General features: G+C 46.6%; 2 protein-coding genes and 1 pseudogene across 2 annotated transcripts; 2 read left to right on the top strand and 1 right to left on the bottom strand.

Moving 5' to 3' along the window:
- Positions 1–1,699: 1,699 nt before the first annotated feature.
- Positions 1,700–4,019, top strand: LOC124703369 (V-type proton ATPase 16 kDa proteolipid subunit). The gene is made up of 3 exons (XM_047235582.1): positions 1,700–1,887; positions 2,098–2,383; positions 3,593–4,019. Exons 1-3 carry the CDS (start codon positions 1,809–1,811, stop codon positions 3,723–3,725), a joined length of 498 nt encoding a protein of 165 aa, XP_047091538.1. The 5' UTR covers positions 1,700–1,808; the 3' UTR covers positions 3,726–4,019.
- Positions 4,020–6,448: 2,429 nt separating this feature from the next.
- On the bottom strand, positions 6,449–12,824 carry LOC124699397 (long chain acyl-CoA synthetase 9, chloroplastic-like). Its single transcript, XM_047231710.1, has 12 exons — positions 12,780–12,824; positions 10,852–11,376; positions 9,601–9,681; positions 9,094–9,366; positions 8,766–8,897; positions 8,475–8,648; positions 8,159–8,388; positions 7,851–7,968; positions 7,246–7,377; positions 7,035–7,169; positions 6,723–6,929; positions 6,449–6,613 (listed from the first exon to the last, which is right to left on the bottom strand). Exons 2-12 carry the CDS (start codon positions 11,296–11,298, stop codon positions 6,449–6,451), a joined length of 2,094 nt encoding a protein of 697 aa, XP_047087666.1. The 5' UTR covers positions 11,299–11,376; positions 12,780–12,824.
- An 11,897-nt stretch (positions 12,825–24,721) lies between these two features.
- LOC124696444 lies at positions 24,722–26,435 on the top strand (annotated as a pseudogene).

Here is a 26,435-nt window from a genome sequence, read left to right as displayed (position 1 = left end):
CGGGCGACGGAGCTCCGTTGAGCCGGATTCGCAACTAACAATGTCAAATCAGCGAGATTTATTCCGCCGTGGACAATCATGGTACAACCAAATCCTTTTGGTTATTTCTTCGATTTTTTCTACAATAATAGATTTGTAACAAAAATATTTGGCTTTATATGAAGGAAAATGCGAGACGTTTTTCAGTGGTTTTTTCTATGTTGTATAAGGTGGTTAATTTTGTAGCTAAGGCGTAACAATTTTGTAGATAAAGCACACGTGAGATGTTGTAATGTTTATCTAATCGTTTTGCCACAAATCTGTGCTTTCCCTTGATTTTAAAATTTGTTGTAACCTGCTATAGTTATTGTTAAATAACTTGGTGATTTTTGTTGTAATCTGCTATATTTTTTGATGATGTTTTACGTGCTTTTTTAAAATTTTATAAATACTTAATTGTTGTGTTGTAATAGTTTGTACTTTTGTTAAAATAGTTGATGCTTTTTGTTGTTAATTAATCTATAGAAAAGTAAAATATAGTTAACCACTTCTCCATTGCTACATATATTATTTTATTGTAATAGGTTGTGATTTTTCTTAAACTTGCTTGCAATTTTTTTTGTTGTGAATCAAGCTGCACCAAAATAAAATATTGTCGAAGCACTTATTTTTGTAGCATTGATTTTCTAATAATGTTTGTGTCGATTTTGTTGTAATGGTATTTTTTTGTACGTGGGGGTGAAGTTTTTTGTTGTAATACTCTCGCTCCCTATGCTGAATCACCATGGTGGCATATTTTTTTGTAAATATGAGGATGGTCTGGGGTAAATCAATAAACCCCTTCGTCTTTTAGTGTATAGGCTCTAGACGGCGGGTTGATTTCATACAAACTAAGGGGGAAAATGCAAAACTGCATTACATGTAACTCTGTGCGTCAGATGGTGATCTGATGGTGGAAAGTGCAACCGATTTTAGCCACTCCCATCTGGCGACCGATGCGTAGCGTCGCCCTAAATATTGCAAACGATGTTACACACGTGTAGAAAATGTTGCGCATAGAAGTTTGATGTTGCAACAGTTTAGATTGAGCACTTAAAGTGGATCTGGCGATGGGAAGGCAGCTACCCTCGTTACAGTGAGTAAATAGGTAGGATTTCAATGCCATAACATTAAGGGCATCAAGAGATACATTATACTAGTATGAGTTGTCCTTTCACCATGACACAAGATCATTCATGTTGTGTGTGTGAGAGAGAAAGAGCAAATGGTTCTCGAATAAGAACCAGTACTATAACATAATTTTAGGGAACAATATTGACTTTGTACCCTATCATATTATTATTAATTCCAAACTATTTTAAGTTAGGTGTATGTTATTTTGCTCCATTGGGATACAAAGCGCGACCATGGCAAACTCGTTGGGGGGGGGGGGGACAACCAACCGATCTCCATTCCCACTTGTGTTTAAACATTCATAAACACATATCAAAATCGCCCTGAGATGGAGATCTCGCCCGATGGAGACAAAAAGGGTGTCAAGATCGGCCTAATACACAGTAACCCAAGGACCATGTCGCAAAACGGAGGAGTCCAGCATTCTTACACCTGTACAACATCCAGAGAGTTGTCCTGAGAGTTCTCTTTCCAAAAAATAAAAAAGAGGTATTTTTCCAGATCAGATCAGATCGGGGCCGAGGGGAGACCAGAAAATAAAAGAGGCCTCTTTCCATCCTTCCCTACCAACCAGGCAAACCATCTACCTTCTTCTTCTTCTTCTTCTTCTTCTTCACGACGCCACCCACACAGAGACGAAGAAGGAGAGAGCCAAGATGTCGTCGGTGTTCAGCGGAGATGAGACGGCGCCCTTCTTCGGCTTCCTCGGCGCCGCCGCCGCCCTCGTCTTCTCATGTACGCCCACCTTCTCCTCCCCCATCCCCCCTCCATCCTCCTCATACCGCGATCGACCGGCACCCGGTCACCGCCTCTTCGCACGATCCGCCGCCGCGTGATCGCTTTCTGAATCCCCGTGCCCCGATCCCCCCGATCCGGGGCGCGCCGACGCGGGATCCGGCTTAGAGCGACGGTTCCGAATCTGACCGATTCTTTTTTGCGGTGCAGGCATGGGCGCGGCCTACGGGACGGCCAAGAGCGGCGTGGGGGTGGCGTCCATGGGCGTCATGCGCCCGGAGCTCGTCATGAAGTCCATCGTGCCCGTCGTCATGGCGGGGGTGCTCGGGATCTACGGCCTCATCATCGCCGTCATCATCAGCACCGGGATCAACCCCAAGGCCAAGCCGTACTTCCTCTTCGACGGATACGCGCACCTCTCCTCCGGCCTCGCATGCGGCCTCGCGGGGCTCGCCGCAGGCATGGCCATCGGCATCGTCGGGGATGCCGGAGTCAGGTAAAGATGCATATCCGCCTGCTTTTCTTTAATTTATTAATCTTTCATCCTTTGACCTGCCTGGCTCTCATGGTTAGTTAGTGCTCTGCATTACGGCTTGATTGGAAATACTCTAGCGCTGTGCGTTATGTTTTGATTATTAATTAACCTTCATCATTACTTTATGCCTACTGCCTAGTGAGCATCGTAGATCTGCAGATGTGCTTGCTTACCGTGTTAGCTTAATAATGTTGGTAGTAAATTATTTCTGCAGCATGAGAATCATGTCTTGATTGCTTTAATCTTGAGTAAATTAAGAATGAGACCTTCTAGGACCCTACATGATTTTGTGGATCCTTTTGTTTGCAGTTATTCATGTGATCTAGTAATTAATTAGTAGAGCTATTTGTATGAATGATGTTGCTTGTCAGTGTAACCATGTAAATTATTTCTGCAGCATGAGGATCATATTTTTTGATTGCTTTAATCTTTGAGTAAATTAAGAATGAGACCTTCTAGGATCCTACATGATTTTGATTGCTTTAATCTTTGAGTAAATGAAGAATGGGACCCTCTAGGATCCTACATGATTTTGTGGATCCTGTTGTCTGTAGTAATTCATGTGATCTTGTAATCAGTAGAGCTATTTGTATGAATGATGTTGTTTGTCATTGTAACCATGTAAGTTCTCTCTGATCTCTTAATCATAAATTAGTATATACAAAGAACATCACAAGTGTTCTTTGCTTTTACTATCTTCACTACCTAGTTTTAATTTCTACTACCTCTGTTCTAAAATAAGTGTCTTAACTTCATCTAGATACATATGTATCTACAACTAAAATAGATATAGATACATCTGTATCTAGACAAAACTAAGACATATAGTTTAGCACGGAGGGAGTAGCAACCATATGGTATATACTGATATTTCGTTTACCTGCAATATGTGAGTTATGATTTTTTGCCTGCAATATTTTTTGAATGAATATGTGAGTATAAAACTATAAATGTTCATGTGTAAGCATGTGAATTGATCCTGACATATTTGATTTGCAATAAACGTTTAATGCTGACCTTGTTAGATTATTGTATGATGTGGTCCATGAGTGTTCGCTTTACTTTTGTTTTCAGTTTGCACGTACAAGTTAGTTGATGCTATTCTTTACAGGGGCTGTTCAAGCCCTACAGCTGAATACCGTCTTGATCTCGTGTGGATTTCAAATGCAGGGCGAACGCGCAACAACCCAAGCTGTTCGTGGGCATGATCCTCATCCTCATTTTCGCAGAAGCGCTCGCCCTTTACGGACTCATTGTTGGAATCATCCTCTCATCCCGCGCTGGCCAGTCCCGCGCGGATTAAGCTCTATCACTCCACGATTGCCATGCTGGCTACATTCTTGAGAAAAGCTGAAACTTTATGAAGTTCTAATTTTGATGTATTATTAAGGAGAGATTTGTAGATTAAGGAAGGTGGCACTTCCAGTACCGTTTCATTCTTTTTTGGTCGTGGTGGGCGTTTGCTGTTCATGCAGGGGATTTTGGGGGTAGGCTGGATTGCTGCTCCTGGGGAAATGGGTTTTAATCCTATTGGTGGTGAATAAAAACACGGCATTGTAGCTAAATAATAAATTTATATATTATATTATGTTCATCTATTTTCTCTATTGTTATATCTTGATGATTTTAATGTTTAGTAGTATTTATCTGGTTTGTTTACTTTGCTGCTGTTGGAGTTAACATTGTTGTGTAGGTGTTTAGCTCATGCCTGTTTCAGTTCTGTTTCTGTGTTTTTGCATTTAGTAGAAAGCTGAGACAGTGTGCCCCGTAAAGATGTGTTCAGCAAAGCTTGTTAGCTGGAGTATATGTCATGAGAGGTTAGCTTCGTGCTGTGAATGTATGGCACAAAGGCTGTGATGAGATCATAGGCACATGCATGGATAAGCTTAGGGGTTAGATGAGGACCTGCCAATCAGACGTGGTGAGATCGGCCGACTCATGTGGCCGTAGTGGCTTGATTAGTGGATCAAGCAGATGTGAGTTTGACCAAGTGTGCGTGTGCGCACTATATATAGACTTGTGACTAGTTTGGCTTGGGTTAAGAAAGAACAGAAAAAAACACAAGTTGTGTGCCGTGCCAAAAGTTCTGTGTGTTCCTTGTATCCAGTGTGTGTACTCGTGTGTGTTAATCTCCTGGGCAAAGCCGAAAGCTGCTATATTTTTGTCAAGGCTATGAAATTGCACATATGACATCTCAGAGAATCAACAGAGATGACAAAATCTTTTTTTTTTTTCGAGAGTACGCCAAAGGCATACCTTATCTTTATAGAAGGCAGAAGATTGAGTACAAGAACGGCACCACTCGCTACAAGCAACGAGCGTAACCCCACACAACGCCGGCTACAGACCAAACAACCACAACACAAGGAACCTGTCCTAAGCAACAAACCAAGCCACGTCTCGACCGAGCGCGAAGCACCTCCGAAGAGGAACGGCTCCCAAAGGAACTTCCTTGTCAACGCACCATCCGAAGCGGATCAATGGCGGGACTTGGACGGATCCCGAAGCGGTCCTCCGAACATGCCGGCAAAGACGTGCATAGTGCCTTGATGAACTGCCATGGACCGTCGCGACGCCGGATTGAAGCCGCCAAGGACCCGTGCACCGTGTCTCCATACCCGATGCTCCCAACGAGTTACGACGTCGAAGACGCCGCCACCGAGTCGATCCGCGGATCGAGGCTTTCGCCCGAAGACAACATCCAGCTCCAAGCAGGTTAGGGGGACTCCGACACTCCTCGGCGGCGCCTCCAAGGAGGGGAACGACACCTGCGGGCGCCGTCGCCGCCGGCCCGACTGAGCCAAGCTAGACTTTCGTCCGAGTCATCGCAAGCCTCCCCAACCCCCGGCACTGGGGCATACCGTCCGTGAGGCCTCGCACCGCCGCCGTCGCGGCCCCTCGTCGATGAAGTCGCAAAAACCGCAGAAACTCCGAAACACCCACCGCATGGCTCAAGGCAAGGCGAAGACTCCAACTCCCACTCCATCCCGACGAGGCACCGCAGCCTTCACACCCGCCGGCATGAAGCACTGCGGCCAACACTCCCGCTCCTCCGGCTTGAGCCGGGGTGGCCCTCCACGGACGCTGCCCGCTCCAGGCAAGACGTCCCTCCCAGCCCTCCCCGCCCCCGGACCCGGATCGGGCCCGGGCCGCCGGCCTCCGCTCGCTCGCGACGCCGGCGAGGAGCACCGCAGTAGCGCCGGCCATGGTGGCAGCGGTCCTCTGCTCGCCAGGGCGCTCCCTGGACGAGGCCTCCGCGCCGCCGCCACCCCGCCTGCCGCTCCCGGACGCCACTCACGAAGCCGCCGCACCTCCACGACCTCCCTCCGCCCGCCTCGCCGGGATCTCCTCTCCTCTCCTCTCCTCTTCACCCGACCCCTCCGCCACGCGCCGCCGGGGACCACTCTGTAGAAGCCGACAGACGCAGTCGTCGCCCGCGAGGAGGCGACCACGCCGCCGAGCTCCGCCGCCTCGACCTCGAGGAAACGCCTCGCCGCGGCGCGCCGGCCCGCCGCGCAAGGTGCCGCCGCATCCTCGTAGAGGATCTCCAACGCCCGAGGGAGAGGCCCCGCGCCACCTCCGCACGGACAAGATCCAAGAGCCCCTCGCCGCCGGCACCGCCAGGGCTTTGCCCGGCGGCTGACGCCGGCGGCGGCGGCGGGGGGAGCAGGGGGAAGGGGCTGGGGCTAGGGTTTGGTGGGATCGCCCGCCCGTCGCCCGCGGGGAGCGACAGGACGGGCCTGATGTAGATGACAAAATCTGAAATCTATGTAGCATCTCATATGTGACTCGTGACAACAAGATTTCAGGAATATTCCAGGAAAAACGAACTGAAGAACATGATAACTAGGTGGTATACAATGATTAAGAAATATTCCATGAAAAATTAACTGAGAAGAACATGATAACTATATGTGATACGCAATAAATCATCAATTGCATGTAGTAGAAAGGAAGTTCCTACACGTCTCAACACTGTCCACAGTAACACAAAGGGGGGAATTTTATTCTAGCTAATAAGGAATACTATCTGTACAGCTTAGCAAGATCATTCTCATAACCCTTTTTGATGACCTCCCTCTTGAGCTTGAGGGCAGCTGTGACGAGACCTGACTCGGGCGTCCATGGCTCTGGTATCAGCTTAATTCTGGCAGGGATCTCAAACTTCTCCAGGCGCGCTTGCTTACCAGCCTGAAGAAGAATTAGAGTACACATGACAATACACTCAAATCATGCACGCTATGTCAAAAAGTCGTAAACAACCAAACAAAATTGTCCAGAACACAGTAAAAGCACAAACCTTGGTTAACGATTGAAGAACTTCTCTGACAGCCTCTTGCTTCTGGCACAAATCAGACATATCAGCATATGTGAGACTTTGTTTTGAGGCCCAGTTTTCCAGTTCAGTGGCTGCAGCTACAACGAGCGCAACACAGTAGTTCTGGGAGGGGTCGGCATGGACCATGATGTTGTCAACATACGGGCTCACACTCAAAGTTGCCTCCACCTGTGATTGCATAGTTTGTTAAGAAGAGCTAGCGGCTGCTTGTTTCGCGTTTGATAATAAGAGACTGTAGCTGCTTGTTTAACCAGAAAAGGGAATACTGCTCACCTTTCCTAGAGATACATATTCACCATGTTGAAGCTTAACAATATCCTTCTTGCGGTCGATGATTTCGAGGCAGCCATCTGGGTGCAAACGTCCAATGTCGCCAGAGTAGAACCAACGCATGCCTCTTTCATCATCCTAAACATGATGCATACTGTTACGAAGAAGTTGTCACGACATAGACTGCTTTGGGGTATTATTGTTGGTAACGTACCTTGTAGACCTCATTTGTTTTGGCCTCATTTTTGAAGTAACCTTTTGTTACGTTTGGGCCTCCAATGACTATTTCACCCCGAGGCATTGGTGAATCACTTGTCAAGTATCCACCTTCGACCCAGTCTATCAACTATCACATGGAGTTACAATTATGTTAGGAAAGAATTGAATCTGAAGGTAAGGGAGACAAATAAAACTGGATGGACAAAGTGAAATGGTTCCAACTGTTAAAACCTAGGTTTTTGCAAAATATCGTTAGTTTCTAGCTTTACGTTCAGAGGTGTAAAATATACTACAAGGCGCTAGATAGACAAAATTGACATGCATATTAGCTAGAGTAACTGCAAGCTAACGATCTATTATCACTATCCACAAACATGAAGCATTTTACATTTATACTTATGAAACATAAGCTTAGTTACAAACCAATATTATCATATCCATCAAAACTAGACCTTCCAACATACCCCACCAGATATTTCTTTAGGATGAAGATACAGTATTAACAGTAAAAATATGCACGCAAGCAATCGCTTTGCTATGGAAAATGGAACTAAATCAAATTGACATTAGCAAGGGAGAAAGCATATCTTTCTTCAGTACCTTAATGTAGGAACAGGACAGTGCAGCACCAACACGACCAACAGATGTGTCATCATACTCAGAAAATGTCCCGCCAGCACACGTTTCAGTCAGACCATATCCTTGCCCTATAGGAGCCCTGTAACAGCAAAACTCAGCATATCAATGTCTGGGCTGTACATAAGATAAGACTATCATATGCCAGTTATACTTGAACTGTATGGAATTCAAGCTTCAAAACTAACAGTGACCTAAAATACAAATGTGAGTAACAACAAAAACTGAATACAACTTCTTATGCGAAAGAGCTGAGAATCTATATATCTCACCCAAGGCATATATTGATAAATCTTTGAGTATCTCCAGAGAGAGGCGCTCCACCTGAAAGTATAAAACGAATCCGTCCTCCCAAGATGGCACGCACCTTGTGGAAGACAAGCTTTTCCCACATGAGCTTCTCTAATCCCCATGCACCAAACCAACTTCCTCTGACAGCAGCTAGCCGACGGCTGTAGGCTATATCAAATAGTTTCTTTGCTAGACCACCCTTCGCATCTACCTAAGTTCATCTCAATATGACGATAAATCAGTAAATACGAAAAAACACACGAAAGCAAGGGATGATAGTGTCGCAAAGGGTCATACATTTTTTCTCACGCCATCACGAACACGGTCAAGTATAGCAGGTACGGCAGTCATAAGTGTTGGCTTCAGTGCAGAAGCATCACCTTGAGTTCCTTTTTTTATTTTATTTGATGTATCAGTCAGGGTCAAAGGTGTTCCATATCCTATAGAAGCCCCAACAGCAGATATGATCGTCTAGAGCACACATTTACATAAATTTAATTAGCGTAACTATACCAATGATGCAAAATAGATTAAGTATAACATTGATGCAAAATAGATTGACATGCCGATATGCCACATTGTACCTACCTCAGCTGCCAACTCAAGAATGTGTGCAAGCGGGAGGTACGCCAAGTATACATCCCTCTTACCAAGTGCAGGAACAATAGTCATAACAGCTGATACAGTAGCCAGGACATTGCGGTGGCTCATCATGACGCCCTATGAAATCATTTAAACATGAGAATACTGTTTCCCGAACAAGAAGGTGTGGTGGAGCAGATGATCACAGAAATGACATGATTTACATATCAAGAGTGATCCAACATAAGGACATGGGCAGTAGCAAGATAACAAAACACCTTAGGCCCAAAAGTAGACCAAAAATTAAGTTTGCTGAACAACGATTTGAACAAACCTTGGGCATTCCAGTGCTTCCACTTGTATACATTATCACAGCAGTATCAGATGGGAGAGGCAAATTTGCTTCCACTGGTGTTTCCAGTCCTAACCTCTCTACCTCCTCAAATGACTCAACTTTCCAGCTAGTGCATTGTTTAGCCAAGGATACTTCACTTGAGACACCTTCCTCATTTATGTAGATGACATGTTTCAAAGTATCAAGTTGCCCATTTATATCAATAAGCTTTTTTAGTTCTTTCCGTCCGCAGATCACCGTAGTTACCTCAGTCTAAAGAGTACAAAAGGAAAAAGATTATCAGGTCGTACCACAATAATGCAAACATAAGGTATTATTTATTCTGATGAAATTGATATGATACACAATTTACTTAAGCAATAAAACAAAACAAAATGTATTGCATGTTGTTTCGCTTTTTGTTGCCTGCCAACAAAAGAGAATGATAAACTAATAAAATTGAGTTATGTTATTACATGGATGTATAGCAATATATAGTCAACCGACCTCATTTAGTGAGTGACAAAGCGCTCCCTCCCCCAAGGAGGCATAAATGGTGACAACGGTAATATTTTGTCTGAAGCATGCCTTGAAAATGGAAACACAAACTGGTTAGAGAACTTCCAAATGATTTATAGAGCTGAATGTTAACTCACTGCAAATAATACAAGAAAAAAGTCAGAAAGTAGTAAAGCTGAAGCAATTCCATGTTCAAAAAATCTGAGAAGCAGGATTATATATATATACATATATTCATATCTCCATCATTAATCTATCCTTTTTAGGTTTATGTTCATTTAGATTGCTAAAGTTATTCACTGATGATAATGGAATATTTAGTCTTCAATGTCTCTGGAATATCCCTTTCCTAATCTTTACATGATACCGTCCAAAGATAAAGTAAAAATAAAAATGAAGAGAGTAAGGATAGGAAATTCGGAATGTATTCATAGTTACATACTCTCTCTATGTCAATATGTAGTCCATATGAGTTTTTTCAAAATTCAAACAATATAAAGTTTGACTAAATATGTAGAAAAATATATCAACATCTACAAACATCAAATTAATATTATTAGAATCATCATGAAATTTACTTTCATATTATATGTATTTTCACGTTGTAGATGTTGTTGAAAAACCTCATATGTACTATATTTTGGCATAGAGGGAGTATATCCTTCTTCATGAAATTTAATTAGAACACAGCTGTGTCAACTTGCATAGCTCGCGCTCATAAATGCACTAAAATGAAGAGGTCTATTTGAGATATCAATCCTTGCTTGGGAGGACTGATCCTGGCCAGGAGCCCGAACCCAGTTTATGTAAGCCAGGATTGGGCCATGAATAAGGACTTATTGTTCCAAAATATATGAAAATGTAGAACTAGTGTCCTAGCATGTACCTCCTTAGGTTTATGCAAGCAATTAGTCTAGTGTGTTGTTTTTGATGTACCTACATCTCCTAGAAGACCTATAAACACCTCTATCTCTTTAATGAAATGAAGCGCAAAGATCCTTTGTGTTTTCTAAAAAAAAATTAGTCTATTGTTTAACATCTATGAAAATTCAGAACTAGCTTTGTAGTAATATGTATTTCCCTGTTCATTTCTGCAGAACTTGCATTTTAGAAAAGGCGCCTGACTATACATGAAGACCAATGTGGATTATGTGGAGCATATGAGTTTAGATACTTGATGCACAACCTAAAAGTATGGCACATGCGTTTGCTAATTTAGTATATGAGTAGAGAAGTTACCTGTAATGCAATCTGCCACTCAGCTCGTGTATCAGCAAAGATAGCAACACGCTCATCCTTCTGGTGCCCGATTTGCACTAGACCAGACGAAAAGTTGCAGACAGCCCTGAATGCTTCAATGTAACTTTTCCACTCATACTGCCCCAAATGGAGCTTCTCAAAAGATCTTCCATCAGAGGCTACCTCTGTTTCCCTTGAAATGAGCTTCCTGGTGCCATGCAGGGGCATATGGGCATAGAGCTTGCAAGATTGCTCAAACAGTTCCGCAAGTGTGAAAATCCCTTCCCAGTGTGTTTCGACAGGCTGTTCGAATCTATAGTTACGGATGGCATAGCCAGACTCACCACCCACATCAACTGACACTCCCCTTTTCTTTTCAGACTTCCTCTTGGTGATCAACAGAGATGCCACAAAAGGGATAACAAAGCCGATGAAATAAGGATTCATATTCTCAAAAGACAGCCTTGTACTGTTTGTAGCTCAAGGGGTGTGATGCTGATTCTCAGAGGTCTTGAAATGATAAACCTGAAATAATTCTTCAATGAGGTGAGCTGTTCTCCAAATAAGTCATGGTTTATGCATAATGGCTAGAAAGAAGAGACATTTTCAGTGACAGGATTTCTTTTCTCATCTACAACTTAGTTTAGAAGCCACACATTATGAAGACTAATGAGATGACTGTGTACAGAGAAATGCAAGTCCTGAGATATATTGCAGGACTTTAACAACCAATTAGCGAGTTCTAGAAAGCAATAGTTCCACCAGAAGCAAAATCAATACAGTGCACAAAGCAGAGGGGCAAGAAGTACATTTGCAGAGCAGGCCATTTACATTACAGAGAACACAATAAGATACAGTCTGGGTCGACTTCTAGGCATTTAGCAACTTCTATTGATGCACAACCGAAATGTATTCTATTGATGGTAGAACATGTCAATTACAGGAAGGTAATATGGAGCCCAAACTTGAATGGAGAATGGAGTAGTTCACCGACGTTACGCCTTGGCTCCAAAGTACTTTTGAGGAGCTTTTGAGTGGATCTTAGCCCAAAACTTCGGATACAAATAGAAGAACACCGAAAGCGTGACTTCAGCATTGTTAGTTTGTTACAACGACGATTTTTGTAAAGGTAATAAATTTTACATTTGTATGTGTACCAGGATCATTCTAGGTTGGTAAAATTCCGCAAGAGAACCTCATAATCATAGAGTGAATTATCAGTTTTTCTCTGGAAAAACAGCTTTAACAAATAATGTAACTCACTTAATGCGATGATCTGGCAATCCCAAATGAAGGAACCAGGGACATGGTTTTTCTGCTCCGTTGCAATTTTTATTTGGAGCAGGAGCATATGAGCTCAGGTTCAAAAGTGCATTTTCACCAAGTAACCAACATACCCAACCAAATAAATCTTGGGAATTTACCAACCAGTCAAACAAAAATGTTTATGGCCTGGTGTATTAATCCCCTAGAATCGACATGTCAGTATGTCACTTACATATTTCTTTGAAAAATCAAAATTCTCATTTTAAAGTAAGACCTGTACACATTTCTTTAAAAAATCAAAATTTTCATTTTAAAGTAAGACCTGTAGCTTCGTACAAGTTTGACCAGACCACTGACGTACGCAGGAAAGTATGAGCACTATCTGGATCCGAAATATTGAAATTGTATTATCAGTCTTATGATCAAAGTAGTTCGAAACCAAAATATGTGTTGAACGTAGCGAGCACACGTAGCACGAACCTACCTAATCTAACAGAGAGCTCCCAGGAATCAAAACCAATTAGCTCACTCCAGGCTACAAAGCACCGTACGCACTACCCATTGTCCATTTCGTCAGTCGGCGGAGCAAAACAGCTGTTACACGGGCCAAGGCGCAACGAATCGAGCTAGGATACGCATATACTCTGCAGATAGGACAGTACCTGGGGGCTTGGCGGTTCGCCGGCGAGGGCTCCAGAAGCTCTGGGTGGCAGCTACTACAGAAAAAGGTCGCAATGCAGGTGGCGGGAAGGAGGAGGGGGAGAGAGAAATAGGCGGAGATGGAGAGACGGCGACGGGGCGGAGAAACCAACGACGCCGCGCCGACGGAGGGTGGTCAGTGGTCAGCGGTGGCTGGCTGGAGCGGTGCTGGGCGGGCTTTTGTCGGGCTCGCGGGAGTTTAGAGATCTCCGCTGATCTGCAGAAGCTGCAGCTGACCGATCCTCTCTCGGTTTCTCCGTCCGTGTCCTTTTTCGTCTTCCCGCTGAATCTCGGCCAGCTTGTCTTACATGCGTGTCGGAGTAAAGGCTAGCAGGAAAGTTACTTGAAAATCAGGCATGAGCAATGGAGGCAGCTGTCCAACTAGGCTTGGATAAAACTTTTGACATATGCATGCCATGTTATGGTCCCATTAATATGTCTTTCTCTCAAAAGCTGATTTGGTTTTTCTCTTTCTCTCTCACATTTTCCACTTTATGGCTGAAGAGGTTGCCTCCTGATGAAGAGGCTGCCTCCTCATCCGAACCTACTTTGGACCACCCGAACCTAGTTAAAGGTGTGAGGCAACACCCCTAGGGCTATGCATTGGGCATGCCCTCAGGATTCCCCTGGGAATTCTAGTGAAAAGTTTCTCTCTTTCTCCCTCCTTTCTCTATCGATCCAAACATCTCTTTGCTGTTCCTCGAAATAGGCTTTCATTCCGCTATATTAATGTAGCAAACGACCCGATACAACGAACACGCTGGAGCCGCAGCACAATCAAGCCCAAAAGAAAAGAAAGAAAAATGAAAGAAAAGCTAATGCCGACACCGGCAGATCGACGAAAACGATGATGACCCGCAACCGCTGCGCCCTCCGGAGAAGTACCACCATGCTCCTAGCACGCCGAGGCGCCGCATATCAAGCAACACCTTCACCAAGGAGACGACGATGATGCCACTGCTGCCCGGACTAGTCCTAGGGTTTCCCCCGGTATGCGGAGGGGATTGAGGAGGAGGTACACCCGACGCCCTTCAGGAAGGCAAGGTGACACCCGCAGGCGTCACCGCGTCGGTGTCGAGCATGCCAACAGGGATTTCTCCCGACCCCCAAACCGACCACCCCAGACGCTCCGACGTGCTCCACCTAACATGCCGCCCACCAGCACACGCCACCACGGTCTTGTAGCCATCCTCGCCGTCTAACTGTGGTCACCGGAGCAGGGCCTAGAGGAAGAAAAGGGATGCAGCGGGGACGGGGTAGCAGCACCGCAGCCACGCGGGAGGGAACTGCCTCCACCGCCTTCGCGGTAGCCGACCGGATGAGGCTACGAGGCAAACCAGGCCCGAACTGGCCCGGCCGGACCCAAAAGGGCCCGCAAAGCCCCGCTGCTACGCTGCAGCTGGCCGGCCGAAGTGCCACCGCCGCCCACCCACCGCCGCCCTGCCTCCTCTTCCTCCAGGGAGCGCCGCCGGCGTGCCGAGCGCAGAACAACCGCCGAGCCCCTCCGGGCCCCGCCTGGGCCCAGATCTGGGTTGAGCGGGCCCTGCCATGGCGCCGCCTGCGCAGCTCCGCCGCCCCTCCTCCCACCCAACGTGCAGGTTCCACGCTGCTCCGTCGGACCGACGCCCGTTGAGATGCACCGCCGCGGCGGGTAGAAGGCACCCCGCTGCCGCCGGCACCGCGCGGGCAACGCCCGGCGGCACACGCCGACGACGGCGGCAGGGGAGGGCGGAGGAGGAAGACTGGGGGGCTTGGAGAAGAGGCGCGGCACGGCCGCCGCGGGGATGGCGCGGGTCGTGGGAGCTCTCTTTGCTGTTCCTAGGCTTTGGATCAAAAAGATGTCAAATCTATACCTAATAATAAAGAAAACAAACTTTTTATTCGTCCATTTTTTATTGCTCCTGATTTTCGTCTAAATTACATGGACTGCCACTGCCAAGTTAAATAACGTCTTGGTTCGGTTTGTTTCGCCCATCGGGTCGCTTTCCTTCCTCCGCATAGGCTGCGCTAAGTTCCTCCACCGCGCCACCCCGGCCTCCTTCCCCAACCGCGCCTCCCCGGACCCATTCAACCAGCGTGGCTCCGTCGGCCCCTTCATCCACGACGCTTCTCCCGGCTCCACATCGAACATGGCCGTCGCCTGATTCCCTTGCTCCTGTTACACCCCGCCCCCTTGCCGGTATGATTGCCGGCGTGAGGCACGATCGACGCCTAAATTCATGGAAACAGAGAGAGCAGGAGAGACATAGGTAGCCAGGAGAGTTAGTTATGTTCCTTTCTCTTCAGACTTCTTCGATGCCCTTCTCCATGTGCAGCTTCTCCTTTTGTTGCCATCCACCGATACTTCCGGCCCATGATCACCAGCCCATGGCCCATGGCGCCCAGTCCTGCATCTCTAGAGGTATCGGGCATGACAGCTCCACCCCGTGTGTCGTCCCACCGCTCCAGAAATCCCTCTCGCCCAGCGAGATCCCAGTCGCGGGATCTGACTAGCGTCAAGGCCGATGCGCTCCTGCTGCCTCGTGTGCAGGCGCTGGACTGGTGGATCTTGATGTTGGCGGAGTTGTGAGAGCCGGACCACACCACCTGGTGGCGCTCCATCCCGATCTGTTGCGGCTGAGGTTCAGGATGTGTCTGCGTCCGGTAAATATCAGCAGAGGCGTCGGCATCGGCGATTTACACAAAAATAACCCAAAAGTGGAAGAAAAGCACAGACTAACCCTCCGGCGAAACTATTTCACCAATCTAACCCTTTTGTGTGGCGCCCCTCTAAAGGGCGCCACACATGCCCATGTGGCGCCCCTGGCGCTGGCGCCACACACCCATCCTACGTGGCCCGTCGACACTGACCTGGTGACCCCGATCCGACGTGGCAGCACGAGTGGCGCCGCTCCGGCCGGCGCCACACTTTGAAAGTGTGGCGCCCCTGGGAAGGGCGCCACACATTGACTTAAGTTTGGGCGCCGCGCGCGCCCAGCCCGACCCTCTTCTTTCTTTCTTCCTCTCGTTCCTCTTCTCTCCTCCAAAGGCGCCCGGTTTTCTCTCCCCCCTCTCTCCACCCCACCAAATCAACCACCAAATCGTCAGATCTATCCGTGGAGATCGTTCCCAACTCGTTGCTTGAGGTAATCTCCTCCGTTTCCCCTCTTTTCATCCATTGATTTTGTGTATTTGCTCCAATCTATATGTGAAACCCTAGATGTGGATTTGGTTGATTTGAGGGTGGAGATGGATTTGGTTGGATGTTAGGGTTGTTGAAGTAGAAGAAATGGTAGTGTGCTAGTTTGTATGGGTAGATTATGTAGATTATGGTATCTAATGAACACATGTGTGTATGTGTTGTTCCCATTATGCTAGGGGGATGGAAAGAATTGTTCATGTTCATCATGTGGACAAGGATGCTTACTTGAAGGGAAACATAGAGCCGGACCCGGAAGAGGTTGACTTGGTGTTTGACGTTAGCCCTAGCTTTGCGGAGGTGGTAGCACAAGTTAGGGTTGAGTTGAATTGGAATGAGCCAAATGATGGTATTGAGCTAGAGGGAAGGCATAATGTGGGGTTTGGAATGCACACCCGTTGGAAGATAATGCGTATCAACTCCGAGCAACGTTGGTCCATTTACAAGGAGACGGTGGCCGGGTCACAAGATAAGGCTTTGGAGTTGTTTGCAACCAAGACGGTTGAGGCTCGTATCGAGCTTGACCTTAACCGGCCCTCCTCCCCGTTCGAGAGAGGACTCCTCCACCCATGAGCCAAGAAGAGGCCACCCAATCTCCCATTGTCCAATCTCCCATTGCCCAACAACCTCCGTTGGATAATGAGTATGATGAGCACGAAGATGGTGATGATTGTTTCGAGATGAATGGCAACAATGTGGGTGATTTGGATAAATATTGGACGCAAGAGGAGATGGACCACTCCATTCCTTATTCCCGATGCTATGCGTCGGACTCGGATGATGATGGACCCGAAGAGGAGGTTGACGAGGATGGCTTCACGGCTAAGGAAGCCGAAAGAGCCGAGATCTTCAAGAAGGTAACCGGACGGGATATCCGGGTACCATTGTTCCGTGATGTTAGTCTTGCGGATGGAGCCGTGGTTGATGGTGGTAAAAGTTTACTTCTTGGAGCTAGGCCACTATCCAAGAGAGATGTGGAAGCTACGACGTCTATGATCTCTAAAGGGCTCACGTTTGATACCTTCTTGGAATTGAAGATATGGTTGAAGGAGTTCTCCATTAAGCATCATCGCCCTTACATCGTTGTTCACTCGGACTTGAAGAAGCGGTACACGCTAAAATGTGTGGATAAAAGGTGCCCATGGGTTGTCCGTGCACGACCTTTCAAAAAGGGCCCTCTTGGCACATAACAAGTTGTGTAGCCACTCACATGTGCCGGGGACCGAAGCTTGATGGCAAGGATGCACAGCCGGACCACCGTCAACTCACATCCGAGTTCATTGCATACAAGCTCTCGGCGGAGATATCATCACTTCCTATCATGAGCATTAGGTCCGTGCAAGATACGGTCAAATCCCGGTTTGCCTACGACGTCAAGTACGGGAAGGCATGGAAGGCCAAACAAGCCGCATTCAAGATGTTGTATGGTGATTGGGAGGAAGCATACAACCGTATCCCTAGGTTGTTGTTAGCGATGGCCGCAACTAACCCGGGCATGGTGCATGTGGTCGAGCCTTCCGCAACCAAAATGACATTGCATGATGGTAAAAGAGTGAGGGTATTTCACCGTGCATTTTGGTCATTCCAGCAATGCACGAGGGCATTCGAACATTGTAGGCCCGTCATAGCCGTTGATGGTACCTTCTTGACCGGTCAGTACAAGGGCACACTATTGGTGGCAATAGCAAGTGATGCAAGCAACCGTTTAGTACCATTGGCTTTTGCATTGGTAGAGATTGAGAACAATGATAATTGGCAATGGTTTTTCCATATATTGAGGACGAGGGTCATACCACCCTCAAAGGAAGTGTGTGTCATCTCCGATCGTCATCAAGGAATTCTCAATGCGGTGGAGGTTACAATTCCCGGGCATGCTCCCCCTCGTACAGGAAGGAGGAAGAGAAGAAGAGAAAGAAAGAAGAAGGGTCGGGCTGGGCGCGCGCGGCGCCCAAACTTAAGTCAATGTGTGGCGCCCTTCCCAGGGGCGCCACACTTTCAAAGTGTGGCGCCGGCCGGAGCGGCGCCACTCGTGCTGCCACGTCGGATCGGGGTCACCAGCTCGGCGTCGACGGGCCACGTAGGATGGGTGTGTGGCGCCGGCGCTGTGGGCGCCACATGGGCATGTGTGGTGCCCTTGAGAGGGGCGCCACACAAAAGGGTTAGATTGGTGAAATAGTTTCGCCAGAGGGTCAGTCTGTGCTTTTCTTCCACTTTTGGGTTATTTTTGTGTAAATCGCCGTCGGCATCCGGGAAAAAATAGCAGGGTTGTTGCCGTCAGAGTACACCTCGAGCAGCCATGGAGGCAGCTTAGGGTGTGTTTGGTAGCCCGAATGGAGGCAGATTTTCCCCTCTCATCCCAGATTTTCCCACCTTTTGTTGTTTGGTAGACCGGCTCGGTCTAACTGGGCACCGCCCACCTCATGCGAAAACAGGCCCTCAGCCCTGCCCGGCTGAGAAGCTAAAATCGAGCTTCGCAGGTCAGCCTGGCTGACCTCGTCCCCGCAAAACACTGTAGTGTCACCCGCACACCCCCAGACCCCCACCCGCACGTCTCATTCCCCCCCCCCCACTCTCTCTCTCTCCCCGCACGCCGCGCCCGTTGCCCCGTCACCGAGCTTGCGCGCCGCCTCGCAGACGCCGGCCTGCACGACGACTCCCAGACGCCGTACTGCGCGGCCGCCTCCCAGATGCCGTCCTCCGCGCCGCCCGACGCCACAGCTCCGCGACCGACGGGCCAGCGCCGCCGGGGCCACAGACACGGGACAACGCCGCCGCCTCGACTTCGTTCTGTGCCGCCGCCTTCCCGACTACGGCCTGCGCCGCCACCTCACCGACGCCGGCCAGCGCCGCCACGCCATGGACACGGACCAGCGCCGCCACGTCAAGCTAGGGACCCGATTGCTTTTGTTTTTTTACGTATAGGGACTTGATTGCTTTTTCGTTTTCTTTTCATGAGCTTTTCTGTAAAACTAGAACCTCAGCCTGGTTGAACGCATCACTGAGCACCAAACAGCTTCTTGTCATAGCATGGTTGAAGGCACCCCACCCACCAAACACATGGCAAATTCTGCACACAACTTGTATAGGGTGAGCATGTCTCATATGAGAAAGACAATCTGTGCTGAACCGACCTACCAAACACACCCTTAGTTCAGGATGCGGTCCAGGTTGAGGATGCGCCGATTTGAACGCAACGAGATGCTGCTCCTACGGCGCATTGCATGTCTGCTAGAAAATATTGGTACGAATACAACGAAGCCCAAATGATTTGTTGATCGAACCTGACAATTTTGTCTAGCCTGCTTTGTTCCTTGAATATTACAAATCTTAGAACCTTAATTTCATCGAGAACTATGTAAGAAAATCCACTACTCCGTAGAAAATTTCATATGGGAAGGACACACGGTACTACTATTTCATCTAAACTGTACAAGAAAATGCAGTGCAAAAATGCATATGGAAGAAATATAATGTACTCTACTCACTAAAAGTTCACATAATTAGGTGAGTTTAAATTGACAAAAAAAACCTAATGGTTTTAAATTGACAGTAACAATGAATCATTAAATACATATTAATGGAACTTATGAGTGAGAATTAGGGAGAAATGTTAATGCAAACCGACGATGTAATTTTTTTAGACAACTATCCAAGTTGATATACACAGGGTTAAATTTGACATTGTGATGTTTATCAATTTTGGCGCAAAACTTGGACCGCGTCAATTTTTCATCGTAAGTTTAATATTTTGTCCGTTGCAACCCACGGGTTTTTTCCTAGTTCTTCTAGTTCGGATACATCTTCTCTGTTGTTCTTTCTTTTTTTACGGAATCTTCTATGTTGTTCTAGTAAAGATGTCTCAAATTTCTCTGAATTTGGATGTACGTACAAAGCCACTATTAGTGTCTAGATATATAAATTTAAACAAAACTAAGACATCATTTCCAGGACGGAGAGTACGTACTTTGCTTGCTCTTGCCATGCCGCTCTCTAGCGTTCTCCTCCCCAACCCCCATGCCTCGTTGTCACTGTTGTAATCAGGCTTTTGAGCCACTTTTGAATGAAAATTCAGGTGGAGAACCTCTCTTCCTAGTGGAACTTCCAAAACATGGCTTTAATTTTGTTTTTTATTTCTTGTAACAAAATGGTGGGTTCTTTATTGGAAATCTATGTGGAGAGACATGTTGGACAAAAAGAAAAGAACATGAATAGATCCGGTCGAGCTTCACAGAACTAGAATACAACTAACATCCTTCGTGCACACCGGAGCAATTACCTCGTAAAAACATGACATGAACCGTTCTAATGTTTCATTACATTTACAATTTATTTTACGGAATACTTATTTTGGCCTTTTTTTTTTGATTCACTCACACGGACACCGAGTATGGCAATGTAACTTAAGACTTTTTCATTATCCCAATTTTTTGTTTGTTCTGCCATGGTTTGATGTTGACATCACAAGCTAACACAATAAATAGACATCTCCCACCTCGTATCTTCCGTGAGATTTTGCATGACTTATTGTTGTTAGTTTCCTATAACAAAAGTTCAACCTACTTGAGGCCGCCAAATTAATCCTTGTCATCATAAGGGCATGACACCATTGGGTACATGTGCTTATCATGAACCATCGCTAACTCCAAACCAACCAAAGCCATGCATCATTGCCATCTTATAGATACTACTAATTACTAACCAGAATTCTTAGACCGTGCCATTATGTGTAGGATTTCTTATATATTAAATTAAGCTAATTGATGTTGCACTATTGCAGAAGTGTGAACTATCATTAGTTGTGCCTTTTTAGCAAGAGTCGACATATATGACCATGGATAAATGGCTACATGGATCTCTTATACAAACTAATCACAAAATGGATGAAAATTTTCACTTTGTTGGAGGATTTGCTTGATTTTTTTTTTTGAAATAGAGGATTTGCTTGTTGTGGATGTGAGCACTTGATTGGCGAGTCGACGTAGGGACTTCAGCAAGGATAGAATCATGACGCAACATGGACGAAGGAATTTATTTTAGATCAGGCCTTCGGTCTATATTTTCATGTGTTTTGGTTGATTTATTCTGCAAAATTTCACTTAATGAGGTTTTATTTTTTTTAAATAAAAAATCCATCATTAGATTGGCACTATCTATTGCGAGTTGTAACACACATAAACACGAGACTACCAGTGAAGTATTTACACTGACCAAGCTCACACAAAAAACTAGTACAAGTCTCATCGAGCACCCTCTTGCTGACATCCTCATCACTTATACGTGTAATTGAAACCTTTGTTGCAAGTAGATGAACCATGTGTCTTTTCTTTCATGGGCAGCTGAAGAATTTGGATGGGAAATATAAGGAGGAGAAAAAGCTCCTCATCGTTTGAAGGGGTAGATCATCACCGACAATTTTGGTCCACGTAATAATAGTCAGGTTTCCATAGATGAACATCGACATGGATGGTATCATGTAAGTCTCTCCTAAGGAGAACATGATGAAATGGAAAGCGCGATTTTTGAAACGTAACTAAAAATTTCCGGATGTCCTTATGGATCACCATTGTTTTATTAGAAGGATGATATTGTCGCCCTTTTCATAGATTTTCAAAACGCAGGGTTCTCACTCCATACGCGACAAAGATTCAATAGTATAGGCCCACATTTCCTTTAATTAAATCTAAGGTTAGGTGGCCTTTTCTGCATCAAACTCTTCGAGCGGAAGTTTTTTCGTTTTATGGAGATCTCAAGTTGAGAAGCTTATGCAAACAAAGGAGTGCGGCGGTTAAAGATAACAATGATATATGTTCCTATTTTCAATCAAAGAATAGTGTTTGACAAGACAATCCTCTATCACTGATGCCTTTTAGCATTGTGGTAGATACGTTAGCTATCCAAATTAACATAGAAAAAGAGGAAGGAATGATTAAGTTGTCATCCCACATTTAATTAACCATGATAGTATTTTTCAATATGCAGATGATGTAAAACTTTCTATGGAACATGATTTAGAGAGTAAATCTACAACATCTTTTGACTATGTTTGAGTAACTCTTTGGATTAAAGATTAATTTTCTAAGAATGATCTTTATTGTTCTGAGGCAGTAAAAGAGCAGCAACATGCACGCGTTAAATTTTTGGGTCTGGAGTAGGATCCTACCCCTTTAAATACCTTGGCATCCCAATGCATTCTAAGAAACCTAGGATTGACAACGTATTGAGGATAGATCTTAGAAAAAATAAATAGCTGGAGAAGCCAAAATATTATCATATGGTGGACTTTTAGCTCTCTATTAATTTGGTATTACTATGTAATCCTATTATTATGGTGTCCATTTTGGAAATTTTAGAATGAATGCACAAATATTGGGTTTTTTCATTCAAGATTTTTGTAGCAATATGGCCAACATAAACAAATTTACGTACTCCCTCCTTGCCAAAATGTAGTGCGTATAAGAATTTTTAAAAGTCAAACAACATAAAATTTGACCAAGTATGTAGAACAAAATATCAACATCTAGAATACCAACTCAATACCAATAGAATCCTCACGATGTATATTTTCATATGATATACATTTGGTATGGTAGACATACATAATTTTCTCAAAAAACTTGGTCAAAGTTGATATCGTTTGACTTTTCAAAAATATTATATGCACTACATTGTGGCAAGGAGGGAGTACCAACTAAGTGGGGTATTGTATGTATGCCAAAAGATTACGTGGGTGTGGTCATACATAACCATGGTTTGAAAAACAAGTGAATCCATATTTAAATGGAAATTACATGTATTCATGGATGATGGGGTTTGGCTTCTCTTACTTCATAATAAATAAATATATTAGTGATAAACCATTGTCTTTCTTTCCGGATAAACAAGGAGATTTCCACTTTTAGAAGGGACTTAATGCAAGTTAAAGAATATTTTCTTCAATTTAGCTAGTTTAAGGTAGTTGCGAGAGCATTTTCTTTTCGGAAGAAAGTGGTTAGATGGCAGAAAAATATATTATAGACTCTTTAATATTACAAGGGTCATGCACGCTATTGTTGCCTCTATTTTAGGAATTAAATTTTGGCGCACTGTCGTTGGCCACCACTTGCATGATTGGCATGAAATAGTTGCCAAAGTGGCAAATGACATATTGTCAATAGTCGGTGATGTGTTTGGTTTGGATCTAAGGATGTTTTACAACCGTTAGTATGTATTATGTTGTATTTGACTCTAAAGTATAGTTCTAGAAGAAAAACTAATGTTCTGGTGTCAGTCTTACACATGATATCTTATCTAAGTGAAACTAGTAGGGGAATACATGATATGGTGTAGCTTTTATTTTTATCATGAGATTGCACAGCACTTAACCTTCTATTGTCCAATGGTGAGAGTCATATGGCGTGCTATTTATTATACTTTCAAACCTCGAAGCATGTTTTTTTTTGGATCTTGGTTACATGGTGGTGGCAGGTCTCTTATTTCTCTTCTTTTTAGGGAACCGCATCACTTGTTTGGCCTAGATGTTTTTGTCGCAACGATTTGGTTTTTGAAGAAAATAAAGTGTTATGCTTTTCCAGATGCTGTTCTTCTGTAACAATGGTAGTGGTCATGGGATATCCCACAACATACTCAACACCAGAAACAAATGGAAATCAGGCCTAAAAGGCTGGAGTTATTGATCTGGGAGTTTTTGTCTTTATTCAGGCAACGTGGATCGCATGGGCTTTGTAGGGCAAATTATGGATGCGTTATGTGGCAAAGCTATACACCTTATATTAATAAAAAACCCTGATTAATAAGTACTATTGACGGTTTATGTCAACATGCAGCCCGTCCACATAATCTGATAATAATATCCATGTGACCATGATTTTCAGCTATATCTGTCCATCTATTGCTATTGTCTCCATTCTTCACCCTGCAGGATGCATGTGCCCAATAAAAAAAACATGTGACCAAATTCAATAATCACAACATAAATGTATTTGATATCTTTTTTCCTTATTTCCAAATATATTTTTACACCATATCATTGTATATTAGCTATATGATTCTACAATAAAATATTGAAAATTACCGCTCCAACGACGTGGGGTATTCTTCTAGTTTATTTTATTGACTAGTCCTAGTAGTTTGTTTGTGTGGTCTCTAGCCGTTTTGGTTAGTCTTATTTTTCTTCAAACTGTGCATTAGTAATAAATTTAGTCTATATATATCGTGGTGTAGGCGCCGAAGCCCATAAAATCCTTTGTTTTTCAAAAAAAAAAAGACATAAAGCAGGAGTAGAACTAAGCCGGTCCTGGACAAGACAACAATGCATCAACTATCACGGGGTTGTACCAGCATTTTAGCAGCCCTTGCTCTTGCCAAATAAGACGTTGCTTAGAGATATACTCCATATATCGATAATCTTTTATGTGTGTGAAAATGCAGATTTTTTTTCTGAGTAGTATGTGTGTTTTTTTGGCGAACCAGTGAAAATGCTTTAAGGCGTTTCAATGTGAACAATAACATCCTTAAAATAATGTGAGCAACATCCTTATGCAGCATATAAATTTGACTGGAAATAGTACTTAAATTTGAAGTTTGAGCCATCAAAATGTATTATATTCCCTCCAACCTCCACAAACCAACCTTCCACCCAACAAACCCATATCACACTGTACAAACCCTCCTAACACGTCGCAACGATGCAATGCACCAACTTAAAGAAGACACGCATGCACAGCAACCATGCCGACGCCAAGACCCTTCCTTCCCCTGCTCCTCCTCGTCACCAGCTTCGTCGCCAATGCCGGCGCCGACGCCACAGCATGGCAGCTGGAGCCCGCCCAGCCGACGCCCCCCGCCGCGCTGGCCGGCGAGTGGCGGCTCCTCCACGCCAACATCGGCGTCTCGGCCATGCACATGCAGCTGCTCCCGGAGGACTTCGTCCTCATGTTCGACCGCACCGACACCGGACCCTCCAACATCTCCCTCTCCGACCCGGGGCCGTGCGCCGCCGCGGCCGCCGTGCCAAACGCAACCGCCGCCCCCGCCGACTGCACGGCGCACTCGGTGCTCCTCGACCTCCGGTCCAACGCGCTGCACCCGTACCCGCTCGCCACCAACCCCTGGTGCTCGTCCGCCGCGCTGCTCCCCAACGGCACGCTCCTCCAGACCGGCGGCTTCTCCAACGGCGACCGCATCGCGCGCCTCTTCTCCCCTACGACTGGCTGGGTTGATCTCCCGGACTTCCTAGCCGCTCGGCGGTGGTACGCCACTGACATCCTCCTCGCCGACGGGCGCGTCCTCATCCTCGGCGGCCGGCGGCAGTTCAACTTCGAGTTCTTCCCGCACGACATCGATGCCACGCCGCCGTTAACCTTCTTTCCGTTCTTGGATGAGACCACGGAGGTGGACGCCGAGAACAACCTCTACCCGTTCCTCCACCTCCTCCCCGACGGCACCGTCTTCGCCTTCGCCAACGACCGTGCCGTCGTCTTCGACCCGTACAACCGCGCCCCGCTCCGCCGCCTCCCCACGATCCCTGGCGGCGTGCCGAGGAACTACCCGTCCTCCGGTTCGTCCGTACTCCTACCGCTCCTCCCGGAGTACCCGACCCACGCCGAGGTGCTCGTCTGCGGCGGCGCGCCGCGCGGCTCGTACCAGCTCGCGCTGAGGAACGGCACGTTCCTGCCGGCCGAACGGACATGCGGCCGCATCGCTCCGACGGATGCAAACCCGGTGTGGGCCATGGAGGAGATGCCGCTGCCACGGATCATGGGCGACATGGTGCTGCTCCCGACGGGCGACGTGCTCATCGTGAACGGCGCGGCGGCGGGGACGGCGGGGTGGGAGCTCGGGCGGGAGCCGGTGATGTACCCGGTGCTGTACAGGACGGACACGCAGATCGGCGCGCGGTTCGAGGTGCTCGCCGCCTCCACCGTCCCGAGGATGTACCACTCGTCGGCGACGCTGGACACGTACGGCCGGGTGCTCGTCGGCGGGAGCAACCCGCACATCGGCTACGTGTTCTTCAACGTGACGTACCCGACGGAGCTGAGCCTGGAGGCGTTCCTGCCCCCTTACCTGGACGCGCGGCTCGATGCCGTGCGGCCGCGGGTGCTGGCCGCGCCTTCGGAGGTCGGGTACGGGGAGACGACGGCTGTACGGTTCGAGGTGCCCGGCGGCGCGCTGGCGGGAGGGGACCCGAGGATCAGGTGGTGCGCGTGACCGCGGTGGCGCCGGCGTTCGCGACGCATTCGTTCGGGATGAACCAGAGAGTAGTGGGGCTGTCCGTGGCGAGGGTGTCGCAGCTGGACATCGGGGTGTACGAGGTGGAGGTGGCGGCGCCGCCGTCGCCCGGGTGGCGCCGCCGGGGTACTACCTCTGGTTCGTGGTGCACGCCGGCGTGCCCAGCAGCGCGGCGTGGGTGCGCTTGCGACCGCTCGGTGCAGCGACATGA

This window comes from Lolium rigidum, chromosome 3 (genome assembly GCF_022539505.1).
Source record: "Lolium rigidum isolate FL_2022 chromosome 3, APGP_CSIRO_Lrig_0.1, whole genome shotgun sequence".
Lineage (NCBI taxonomy): Eukaryota > Viridiplantae > Streptophyta > Magnoliopsida > Poales > Poaceae > Lolium > Lolium rigidum.
The sequence above is the reverse complement of the archived record's forward strand: the minus strand, read 5'-3'. Positions and strand labels throughout refer to the sequence as shown.

What these genes read in the sequence shown, in the direction of transcription:
- LOC124703369 (XM_047235582.1), top strand. Translation starts at nt 1,809, where the DNA reads ATGTCGTCGGTGTTCAGCGGAGATGAGACGGCGCCCTTCTTCGGCTTC. An exon ending in CGCCGCCCTCGTCTTCTCAT is followed by an intron (nt 1,888 to 2,097) that starts GTACGCCCACCT and finishes TTTGCGGTGCAG; the next exon opens with GCATGGGCGCGGCCTACGGG. An exon ending in GTCGGGGATGCCGGAGTCAG is followed by an intron (nt 2,384 to 3,592) that starts GTAAAGATGCAT and finishes TTTCAAATGCAG; the next exon opens with GGCGAACGCGCAACAACCCA.
- LOC124699397 (XM_047231710.1), bottom strand. Translation starts at nt 11,298, where the DNA reads ATGAATCCTTATTTCATCGGCTTTGTTATCCCTTTTGTGGCATCTCTG. An exon ending in TTCTTGAGTTGGCAGCTGAG is followed by an intron (nt 8,649 to 8,765) that starts GTAGGTACAATG and finishes TGTGTGCTCTAG; the next exon opens with ACGATCATATCTGCTGTTGG. An exon ending in AATATGTATCTCTAGGAAAG is followed by an intron (nt 6,930 to 7,034) that starts GTGAGCAGTATT and finishes ATGCAATCACAG; the next exon opens with GTGGAGGCAACTTTGAGTGT.